We start from the raw sequence: 12,636 nt of genomic DNA, 5'->3' as shown, positions 1-12,636 counted from the left end.
ACTTATGTTATTGACCAAATACTTATTTTCCACCATAATTTGCAAATAAATTCATTAAAAATCCTACAATGTGATTTTCTGGAGAAAAAAAAACTATTTTTGTCTGTCATAGTTGAAGTGTACCTATGATGAAAATTACAGGCCTCTCATCTTTTTAAGTGGGAGAACTTGCACAATTGGTGGCTGACTTTTTTGCCCCACTGTATATCAGTCATATTGCATCTACAGAACTGACAGCATAAAAGCTTAGTGCTTAGTAAGAGAGTACAACATAATCAATTAACTAGAATAACACTTTCACCCACGGTTTGTCCAAAGAGAGCTAACCCAAGGCCATGCCTCCAACAAGCCACACCTCCAGATCCTCTTTTTTTCTTAATTTAACTATTCAAGTCAGTTAATAACAAATTCCTATTTATAATGATGGCCTACCAAAAGGCCTCTTTTGGGGACAGGGGCTGGGATCATTTTTTTAAATGTAGGACAAAACACACATCACAACAAGAGAGACACCGCAACACTACATAAAGAGAGACTCAAGACAACAACACAGCATGGCAGCAACACATAACAATACAGCGTAGTAGCAACAGAACGTCTCCACCGAGACGTAGGATCTGAATTTGAGGCAGTTTTATACAGCATGAAAACAATCCTGCAGCAATAGGAAATGTGAATTATTATGTGGATTATAATTAATAAACATTTTTGTAAGGATTACTACATTTTTCGTAAGGGAAAATCAAGTCAGAAATATCAAAGAGGAAATTACAAACTTCAGACGCTTTTTTAAACCTCAAATGCACTTCAGGGTAAAAATGTAATGTGTTGCAGGAGAACCCTCCTGCAACATGGTGATGAAATTAAGATCCTACATCTGTATAGTGTCTGTATGTCCGTGAGCTCCCCTGTCACAGTGCAAAGACACAGGAAATGTACAACTTGTAGTGTATTTGAGGTTTAAAAAGGCTTCTGAAGTATTTCCACTGACTTGATTTTCCATTATGAAAAATGTAGTAACCTCTAAAAATGTATTATAAATGATTATGTGGATTATAATTAATAATTTCCTATTGCTGCAGGAGTGTTTTCATGCTGTAGAAAATTAAATCTGTATACACCCACTTCTAAAATCACTTCTTTCTATACAAATACTACAATGCCGCAGCGACATTTTCAAACCTTGACCATTCAGGTACTTTATATATTGTATTATTCTGCCTCACAGTTTACCAGCCTTCTCTTCCTGTCTTCTCCATGTCTCCTGTAGGTATGCAGATTTTCTGACCCCATACATGAACTCAGTTCCTGCTGTGATCGCCAAGGCTTCAGCCATTCACAACCCCATCATCTATGCCATCACCCACCCCAAGTACAGGTACCGCAGTCTTGCTGCCACAAAGATTAAAGATCAAACCTATTGGTTTCTATTCTTTCTATTGTTGCATTATGAGTCAAATCTTCTTACGCAGCCGAACCCCATTTGGGAATTCCGTTGAGCAACAAAAGTCAAAGAGCTATTTTTCCGTTTTTTATTACACCAATGTGATACTACCCCAGTGAACCATTCCATCCCATGAGAATCTATCAAATCTGAGAGACAGGAAGGGTATAGCCCCTGTGTCACGAGTCCGACCGAGGGTGTTTCCCTTTCCCGGGCAGGTGGCGCTCGGCGGTCGTCGTCACCGGCCTATTAGCTGCCACTGATTGTTTTTCCTTCCCCTCCTTGTATGTTGAGTGGTAGCACCTGTGAATGTTTAATTAGTTTGTCTTTATTAGACAGCCGGCCCGCCTGGTTGTTGTGCGGGATTATTTCTATGTAAACCTTCGGCTCTGTGGTATAGGCACGTGTTAGTGTCCGGTCGGGATTGTTTCCCATTGTACATTTTGATTCCCTGTGTTTTGGGAACGTAACGTTTTTGTGAGCACCCTGTGGTGCATTGGTGCGATTAAAAGACGCGCAGCATTGAACTCTCTGTCTCCTGCATTTGACTCCACACCCACGACACCCGGAGCATTACAGAATCCCGCACCTATCAAATTGATTTGTCAAGCAGGAGCAGCAGGAGCAGCAGCCAACCCTCTCCCATCGATGGAGGAACGGGTTCTCCACCACACCACTGTCCTTCATCGGATCGGATCCGCGATGGATCAAGTGATGGAGAGAATGGACAGATGGGAGAGGAGTGGGCTCCTCTCTCCACCTTCGGCACCCACGGTTCCGGACTCCCCATCTCCCGACTCCAGCACCCTCCGTCTGACGCTACCGAGGGCTTATGATGGAGCGGCGGCGGGTTGCCAGGGGTTTCTGCTCCAGCTGGAGCTATACCTGGCCACCATCAGACCCACTCCCTCAGGAGAAGAGAGGGTGAGTGTCCTCATCTCCTGCCTCACGGGTCGTGCCCTGGAATGGGCGAACGCGGTCTGGAATGGTCCAGACTCAGCGCGGGAGCACTACCCAGAGTTTTCCCGTCGCTTCCGCGCCGTGTTTGATCACCCTCTAGACGGCCGAGCGGCGGGAGAACGACTATTTCACCTCAGGCAGGAGAGGAGGAGCGCCCAGGATTACGCGCTGGAGTTCCGGACCTTGGCAGCCGGATCTGGGTGGAACGACAGGGCCCTCATGGACCACTACAGGTGTAGTCTCCGAGAGGATGTCCGCCGGGAGTTAGCGTGTCGGGACACCACTCTGTCACTGGATCAGCTGATTGACATGTCCATTCGACTGGATAATCTGCTGGCTGCCCGCGGGCGTTCAGAGAGGGTCCTGTGCGTTCCACCACCCAGCCCCTCCGCTCCCATTCCGATGGAGTTGGGAGGGGCTGCGCCGAGGGGTACCGGAGGAGGAGGCCTTCCCTGCACCAACTGTGGTCGGAGAGGACACACGTCTGATCGGTGCTGGGGGGGTCCGTCTGGGAGTAGAGATGGCAGGCGGAACGCTTCTCGGTCACCCCAGGTGAGTCAGCATCAAACTCACCCAGAACCCCCTGTTGGCCACATGTTTGTCTTAACTTTTTTCCTTCGCTTTTTTCCCTCTTCCCAGCATAGGGCGCTCGTCGATTCAGGCGCAGCTGGGAACTTTATGGATCGCGGACTCGCCCTTAAGTTAGGGGTTCCGCTGGTGTCGATAGATTCTCCTTTCCCCGTGCACTCCCTAGATAGCCGGCCATTAGGGTCAGGGATGGTCAGGGAGACCACGGTCCCACTGGACATGGTGACGCAGGGGAATCATAGGGAGCGTATCAGTTTCTTTATTATTGACTCGCCTGCGTTTCCAGTGGTGCTGGGGACTCCCTGGCTGGCCCGGCACAATCCTAAAATTTCGTGGAAACAGGGGGGTCTCCAGGGGTGGTCAGAGGAGTGTTCTGGAAGGTGTTTGGGAGTTTCCATCGGTGCCACGTCGGTGGAGAGTCCAGACCAGGGTTCCACGGTGTGCATTCCCCCCGAGTATGCCGATTTGGCAATCGCTTTCAGTAAAGTGAAAGCGACTAAATTACCACCTTATCGACCGGGAAGGGATTGTACGATAGATCTCCAGGTAGACGCTGCGCTTCCCAAGAGTCACGTGTACCCGCTGTCCCAGGAGGAGACGTTGGCAATGGAGACATATGTCACGGAGGCGCTGGGACAGGGGTACATTCGGTCCTCCATTTCACCCGTCTCCTCAAGTTTCTTTTTTGTGAGGAAAAAGGAGGGAGGCTTGCGTCCGTGTATCGATTATAGAGGTCTAAACGCCATCACAGTGGGGTATAGTTACCCTCTACCTCTCATCGCTACGGCGGTGGAATCGTTCCACGGAGCGCAGTTCTTCACAAAACTGGATCTCAGGAGCGCGTATAGTTTGGTGCGTATTCGGAAGGGAGACGAGTGGAAAACCGCATTTAGTACTACATCAGGCCACTATGAGTACCTCGTCATGCCGTATGGGTTAAAGAATGCTCCAGCCGTTTTCCAATCCTTTGTAGACGAGATTCTCAGGGACCTGTGCGGGCAGGGAGTGGTGGCTTATATCGATGACATTCTGATCTACTCGGCCACTCACACCGCGCATGTGTCTCTGGTGCGCAAGGTGCTTGGTAGACTGCTGGAGCATGACCTATACGTCAAGGCTGAGAAATGCGTGTTCTCTAAACGAGCCGTCTCTTTTCTGGGATATCGCATTTCCACCTCGGGGGTAGTGATGGAGGGTGACCGCATTAGGGCCGTGCGTAATTGGCCGACTCCGACCACGGTAAAGGAGGTGCAGCGTTTTCTGGGTTTTGCCAACTACTACCGGAGGTTTATCCGGGGTTTTGGCCAGGTAGCGGCTCCCATCACCTCACTGCTGAAGGGGGGCCCGGTGCGTTTGCAGTGGTCAGCAGAGGCGGACGGAGCATTCAACAAGTTGAAGGCGCTGTTTACTGATGCGCCCGTGTTGGCGCATCCGGACCCCTCTCTAGCATTCATAGTGGAGGTGGACGCGTCCGAGGCTGGGGTGGGTGCCGTGCTATCACAGCGCTCGGGTACGCCACCAAAACTCCGACCCTGCGCTTTCTTCTCAAGGAAGCTCAGCCCAGCGGAGCGTAACTATGATGTGGGGGACCGGGAGTTGCTAGCGGTGGTTAGAGCTCTGAAGGTGTGGAGACACTGGCTTGAGGGGGCTAAACACCCCTTTCTCATCTGGACCGACCACCAGAATCTGGAGTATATTCGGGCAGCTAGGAGACTTAACCCACGTCAGGCAAGGTGGGCCATGTTCTTCACCCGGTTCCGATTTACTTTGTCTTATAGACCGGGCTCCCAGAACGTGAAGGCTGACGCACTGTCCCGCCTTTATGACACGGAGGATGGGTCCACCGAACCTACTCCCATCCTTCCCGCCTCGAAGCTGGTAGCCCCAGTGGTATGGGAGGTGAACTCGGACATCGAGCGGGCGTTACGGGCTGAACCCGCGCCTCCTCAGTGTCCAGCGGGGCGAAGGTACGTGCCGCTTGGTGTTCGGGACAAACTGATTCGGTGGGCTCACGTCCTACCCTCCTCGGGTCACCCTGGGGTGACGAGGACAGTGGGGAGCCTTCAGGGGAGGTATTGGTGGCCTACGTTGGCTAAGGACGTTAAGGGTTATGTCTCCTCCTGTTCAGTGTGCGCTCAGAGTAAGGCTCCTAGGCACCTTCCTAGAGGGAAGCTACAACCCCTCCCTGTTCCACAGCGGCCAAGGTCACATCTGTCCATAGATTTCCTAACCGATCTCCCGCCGTCTCAGGGGAACACCACGGTTCTGGTAATTGTGGATCGGTTCTCTAAGTCCTGCCGTCTCCTCCCGTTGCCCGGTATCCCTACAGCCCTACAGACTGCGGAGGCGTTATTCACCCATGTCTTCCGGCACTACGGGGTGCCGGAGGACATCGTTTCTGATCGGGGCCCCCAATTCACGTCCCGGGTATGGAGAGCGTTCATGGAACGTTTGGGGGTCTCTGTCAGCCTGACCTCCGGTTATCACCCCGAGAGTAATGGGCAGGTGGAGAGAGTGAACCAGGAGGTGGGTAGGTTTCTGCGGTCGTATTGCCAGGATCGGCCAGGGGAGTGGGCACGATACATTCCCTGGGCTGAAATGGCTCAGAACTCACTACGCCACTCCTCTACTAACGTGTCCCCTTTTCAGTGTGTGTTGGGGTACCAGCCGGTCCTGGCACCATGGCATCCGAGCCAGACCGAGGCTCCTGCGGTGGAGGAATGGGTACAGCGCTCCAAGGAGACCTGGAGGGCCGTCCAGGAATCTCTACGACAAGCGAGTGGACGGCAGAAGAGGAGTGCTGACCGCCACCGCAGTGAGGCCCCCGTGTTTGTACCGGGGGACAGGGTCTGGCTCTCGACCCGAAACCTACCTCTCCGCTTGCCCTGCCGGAAGCTGGGTCCGCAGTGTGTAGGGCCCTTTAAAGTCCTGAGGAGGATAAACGAGGTGTGTTATCGATTACAACTCCCTTCCTATTATCGTATTAACCCCTCGTTTCATGTGTCTCTCCTCAGGCCGGTGGTAGCTGGTCCCCTGCAGGACAGTGAGGTACCGGAGGTCCCTCCCCCCCCGCTGGACATCGAGGGGTCCCCGGCGTACACGATCCGGGCCATTCTGGACTCAAGACGCCGGGTGAGGGGCCTGCAGTACCTCGTGGACTGGGAGGGGTACGGTCCGGAGGAGAGGTGCTGGGTACCGGTGGGGGACATCTTGGATCCCTCCATGTTGAGGGATTTCCATCGCCTCCATCCGGATCGCCCTGCGCCTCGTCCTCCGGGGCGACCTCGAGGCCGGTGTCGGCGCGCTGCGGGAGCCACGCGTCAGGGGGGGGGTACTGTCACGAGTCCGACCGAGGGTGTTTCCCTTTCCCGGGCAGGTGGCGCTCGGCGGTCGTCGTCACCGGCCTATTAGCTGCCACTGATTGTTTTTCCTTCCCCTCCTTGTATGTTGAGTGGTAGCACCTGTGAATGTTTAATTAGTTTGTCTTTATTAGACAGCCGGCCCGCCTGGTTGTTGTGCGGGATTATTTCTATGTAAACCTTCGGCTCTGTGGTATAGGCACGTGTTAGTGTCCGGTCGGGATTGTTTCCCATTGTACATTTTGATTCCCTGTGTTTTGGGAACGTAACGTTTTTGTGAGCACCCTGTGGTGCATTGGTGCGATTAAAAGACGCGCAGCATTGAACTCTCTGTCTCCTGCATTTGACTCCACACCCACGACACCCGGAGCATTACACCCTGTTAGCTAGCGAACAGACTAAACTCTCCACTCTACAATCACTCAGAAACCTGGATATTAACTCAACTGGACATCATTCTAATATTCTCACCACACAGGAAGGATTCTAAGAATGAATATATAGGGGACCTAGATTCTTTACCGCTGTGTACTTTTTGGTTTTTAGTAATTTAGGTTAACTGCTCAAGGTAAATTATTGCTTATGTGTTGGATGTACACTACCGGTCAAAAGGTTTAGAAAACCTACTCATTCAAAGGGGTTCCTTCTTTTTTACTATTTTCTACATTGTAGAATAATAGTGAAGACATCGAAATGATGAAATAACACATATGGAATCATATGAAAAAAAGTCTTAAACAAATCAATCAATAGATTTTAGATTTGAGATTCTTCAAATAGCCTCCCTTTGCCTTGATGACAGCTGGCATTCTCTCAACCAGCTTCATGAGGTAGTCACCTGGAATGCATTTCAATTAACAGGTGTGACTTGTTAATTTGTGGAATTTCTTTCCTCCTTTAATGCATTTGAGCCAATCAGTTGTGTTGTGACAAGGTAGGGGGCATACAGAAGATAGCCCTATTTGGTAAAATACTAAATCCACATTATGGCAAGAACAGTTCAAATAAGCAAAGAGAAACGAAAGTCATTACTTTAAGACATGAAGGTCAGTCAATATGGAATATTTCAAGAGCTTTGAAAGTTTCTTCAAGTGCAGTCGCAAAATCCATCAAGCGTGATGATGAAACTGGCTCTCATGAGGACCGCCATAGTAATGGAAGACTTCAAGTTCAAGTAACAGACACATCTCAACATCAACTGTTCAGAGGAGACTGTGTGAATCAGGCCTTCATGGTTGAATTGCTGCAAAGAAACCACTACTAAAGGACACCAATGAGAAAAAGAGACTTGCTAGCGGCCAAGAAACACGAGCAATGGACATTAGACCGGTGGAAATTTGTCTTTTGGTCTGGAGTCCAAATTGGAAATTTTTGGTTCCAACCTCAATGTCTTTGTGAGATGCGGTGTGGGTAACCGGATGATCTCTGCATGTGTATTTCCCCACCGTAAAGCATGGTGTTATTGTGTTATTGTGTAGAAGTGCTTTGCTGGTGACACTGTCAGTGATTTATTTAGAATTCAGGCACACTTAACCAGCATGGCTACCACAGCATTCTGCAGCGATACACCATCCCATCTGGTTTGAGCTTAGTGGGACTATCATTTGTTTTTCAACAAGACAATGACCCAATACACCTCCAGGCTGTGTAAGGGCTATTTTACTAAGAAGGGGAGTGATGGAGTGCTGCATCAGATGACCTGGCCTACACAATATCCAGACCTCAACAAAATTGAGATGGTTTAGGATGAGTTGGACAGCAGAGTGAAGGAAAAGCAGCCAACAAGTGCTCAGCATATGCGGGAACTCCTTAAAGACGTTGGAAAAGCATTCCAGGTGAAGCTGGTTGAGAGAATGCCAAGAGTGTGCAAAGCTGTCATCAAGGCAAACGGTGGCTATTTGAAGAATCTCAAATATACAATATATTTTGAGTTGTTTAACACTTTTTTGGTTACTACATGATTCCATGTGTTATTTCATGGTTTTGATGTCTTCACTATTATTCTACAATGTAGAAAATAACAAAAAATTAAGAAAAACCCTTTAATGAGTAGGTGTTCTAAAGCTTTTTTATTTTATACCTTTATTTAACTAGGCAAGTCAGTTAAGAACAAATTCTTATTTTCAATGTCGGCCTAGGAACAGTGGGTTAACTGCCTGTTCAGGGGCAGAACGACAGATTTGTACCTTGTCAGCTGGGGGATTTGAACGTGCAACTTTTTGGTTACTAGTCCAACACTCTAATCACTAGGCTACCCTGCCGCCCCATTTTTGACTGGTAGTGAACATGCAGTATTTTTATTAAACTTTGATTTACTAGGCAAGTCAATTAAGAACAAATTCTTACATACAATGACTGCCTACCAAGAGGCGAAAGGCCTCCTGCAGAGATGGGGGATTACAAATAAAAATGTAGGACAAAATAAACATCACGACAAGAGCAACACCACCACACTACATAAAGAGAGTCCTAAGACAACAACAGAGCATGGCAGCAACCCATGACAACACAGCATGGTAGCAACACAACATGACAACAATACGGAAGCAACACAACATGGCAGCAGCACAACATGGTAGCAGCACAAACATGGTACAAACATTGTTATGCACAGATAACAGCACAAGGGCAAAAAGGTAGAGATGACAATAATCACGAGGTGCAGCTACAAGTGTCAGTAAAAGCGTCTATGATTGAGTCTTTGAATGTAGAGATGGAGATAAAACTGTCCAGTTTGATTGTTTTTTTGCAGATCTTCCAGTCGCTAGCTGCAGCGAACTGAAAAGAGGAATGACCCAGGGACATGTGTACTTTGGGGACATTTAACAGAATGCGACTGGCTGAACGGGTGTTGTATAATGGAGGATGAGGGTTGTAGTAGGTATCTCAGATAGGGGGGCATGAGGCCTAAGAAAGTTTTATAAATAAGCATCAACCAGTGGGTCTTGCGTCGGGTATTCAGAGATGGCCAGTTTAGTATAGAGTGCAGAGATGTATCCTATAAGGAGCATTGGTGGATAATCTGATGGCCGAATGGTAAAGAACATCTAGCCACTCGAAAGCACCCTTACCTGCCAATCTATAAATTACATCTCCGTAATGTAGCATGGGTAGGATAAGTCATCTGAATCAGGGTTAGTTTGGCAGCTGGGGTGAAGGAGGTGCGATTACGATAGAGGAAACCAAGTCTCGATGTAACCTTAGCCTGCAACTTGGATATATGCTGACGGAAGGACAGTGTACCATTTAGCCATACTCTCAAGTACTTGTGTGAGGTGACTACCTCAAGCTCTGAACCCTCAGAGGTAGTCAGAGGTAGTTCTTACTGAATCACGTAACCTTTGTTTTGTAGGTGTTCAGTACAAGGTTAAGGGCAGAGAAAATTAGTTGGACACTAAGAAAGCTTTGTTGAGCGCTTCCTACTGTCTGAGCTATGTTGTTGATGTAAACTGAGAAGAGTGTGGGGCCTAGGATCTAGCCTTGGGGTACTCCCTTGGTGACAAGCAGTGGCTGAGCCAGTCCGTTGATTATTGACACATTTTTCCAACACTTTTGATAAACAAGGCAAGATAGAAATTGGCCTATAACTGTTACGATCAGCTTGATCTCCCCCTTTAAATAAAGGACCCACCGTGGCTGCCTTCCAAGCACTGGGAGCCTCCCCAGATAGGAAAGACAGGTTAAAAAGGTGAGAGAGAGGCTCGGCAATGGTAGGGGCTACAACCTTAAAGAATAAAAGTTCTAAACCATCTAACCCAGATGTTTTTTGGGTCAAGTTTATGGAGCTCTTTTAGCACCTCAGACTCAGTGACTGCCTGCAGGGAGAAGCTGTGCATCAGGGCAGGGGAAAAAGAGGGAGGAGCATCAGGGCTAGTCGCATTAGAAGGAATGGGAGAAGAGGAAGTGTTGTACGGGCAAGGAGGCATGGCTGAGTCAAATAGGAATCCTGACTTGAAGTGACGATTAACCTGTTGCGACGAGCAATCCCGTATCCGGGAGCGTAATTATAGCCTCAAGCTCATTACCATAACGCAACGTTAACTATTCATGAAAATCGCAAATGAAATGAAATAAATATATTGGCTCACAAGCTTAGCCTTTTGTTAACAACACTGTCATCTCAGATTTTCAAAAAATGCTTTTCAACCATAGCTACACAAGCATTTGTGTAAGAGTATTGATAGCTAGCATAGCATTAAGCCTAGCATTCAGCAGGCAACATTTTCACAAAAACAAGAAAAGCATTCAAATAAAATAATTTACCTTTGAAGAACTTTGGATGTTTTCAATGAGGAGACTCTCAGTTAGACAGCAAATGTTCAGTTTTTCCAAAAATATTATTTGTGTAGGAGAAATCGCTCCGTTTTGTTCATCACGTTTGGCTAAGAAAAAAAACGAAAATTCAGTCATTACAACGCAAACTTTTTTCCAAATTAACTCCATAATATCGACAGAAATATGGCAAACGTTGTTTAGAATAAATCCTCAAGGTGTTTTTCACATATCTATTCGATGATAAATCACTCGTGGCAGTTTTGTTTCTCCTCTGTTCAAAATGGAAAAATGCACATACCTGGAGATTACGCAATAGTTTCGACAGAGGACACCGAGCGGACACCTGGTAAATGTAGTCTCTTATGGTCAATTTTCCAATGATATGCCTACAAATACGTCACAATGCTGCAAACACCTTGGGGAAACGACAGAAAGTGTAGGCTCATTCCTTGCGCATTCACAGCCATATAAGGAGACATTGGAACACAGCGCATTCGAAATCTGGCTCACTTCCTGTATGAAATTTCATCTTGGTTTCGCCTGTAGCATTAGTTCTGTGGCACTCACAGACAATATCTTTGCAGTTTTGGAAACGTCAGAGTGTTTTCTTTTCAAAGCTGTCAATTATATGCATAGTCGAGCATCTTTTCGTGACAAAATATCTTGTTTAAAACGGGAACGTTTTTCATCCAAAAATGAAATACTGCCCCCAGAGGTTCAAGAGGTTAAAGAGCTCAGCCATACGCTCCTTGTCAGTAACAACCACATCATCAACATTAAGGGACATGGGCAGCTGTGAAGAGCAGGGTTAATTCTCTAGGTCTTTCACCGTTTTCCAGAACTTATTGGGTTTAGATCCACAGAGAGAGAACATGCTAGTTAACAAAACCACTGAAAATATAAAAAAGAAGGTTCAAGCATCTTTGACAAAGGGAATCAAGCTGATTCTTAGGAGGTGTGCACACCACCCACCTCTTCCGAGTATATTACTTGCTAATATTCAGTCTTTGGATAACAAAGTTGATGAGCTCAGAGCAATAACATCTGATAATCACGTGTATGTGACCAATACAATTTGATTTGAACACCCAGCAACAGTCAACAAAGAGCTATTTGAAAGATGAATGCTTAAAACCAGCAAATCAGATTGTTTGGGGACAGACTTGGTGGAGACAACCGATCACTGAAGGTGTTCCTTGGTAAAGATTGCCACTCCACCACATTTGGAAGATCTGTCTTGCAGAAAAAGTTTATAACCAGAAATATTAAAATCAGTGTTTTAGAACACTCATTCTTAATCATGTCTCAGTAATGATCAACACATCTGGATTGGAGCTGTGAATCCAGACTTTCAATTGATCCATTTCAGGTAATAAGCTTCTAGTGTTAACTTGAAGAAAACCCAAGGTTTTCCGAGGGCAGAAATCCGTGAAGCCGAAATCTGAGAACAAGTCAGAATTGGGTCTAGAAACAGTAGACAGGCCAGGGTGTACATGCAAATGTCCAGATATCATCAGCAGCAATACAATTTGGGCATGGCAGAAATGGAGAGCTTTGCTGTGTTGATTTTCTTTAATGACATTTGACTGTGCATCAGATGGCAACAAGATTATATTGTATAGCAATTTCATCAGGTAACATGAATACACAGCCGGTGAGAGGGGTTAGAATGGAAGGCCACTGTAGTACTGAATGTCCAGGGGTTTTCAGTGTTAGTCATCATTTCCGACACAAGACAAACACACATAACACTCATATTACACACACATTTTTACACTCATCATTTGCTGCTGCTGCTGCTACTCTGTCCTTTATTTTACTCTTATTAATATCTATCCTGATCATGTGCATAAGCTCTAATATGCATATGGTTGTTTTGAATGAATCATCATCTTAGAAAGCACTGTCCATTTCGTTGTTAGGCTTTGAAACAATATGTTTTACACAGTTTCAACCTGCTGTTGAAGTTCTTTCTTCAAATCGATTAGCCTTCAGTGAGGTGCGTTTTAA

General features: G+C 46.9%; 1 protein-coding gene across 1 annotated transcript in view; it reads left to right on the top strand.

Moving 5' to 3' along the window:
• LOC110502386 (melanopsin-A-like) overlaps positions 1-12,636 on the top strand; it is a 74,165-nt gene that overhangs the window by 44,477 nt on the left and 17,052 nt on the right. Inside the window, exon 7 of the mRNA XM_021580372.2 lies at positions 1,271-1,378. Within this exon, the coding sequence (XP_021436047.2) occupies positions 1,271-1,378 (108 nt within the window). The remainder of the gene's footprint in view (positions 1-1,270; positions 1,379-12,636) is intronic.

The sequence above is a fragment of the Oncorhynchus mykiss genome, chromosome 23 (genome assembly GCF_013265735.2).
Source record: "Oncorhynchus mykiss isolate Arlee chromosome 23, USDA_OmykA_1.1, whole genome shotgun sequence".
NCBI classification, from domain to species: domain Eukaryota; kingdom Metazoa; phylum Chordata; class Actinopteri; order Salmoniformes; family Salmonidae; genus Oncorhynchus; species Oncorhynchus mykiss.
Note: the sequence above shows the minus strand (reverse complement) of the source record. Positions and strands in the feature narration are given on the sequence as shown.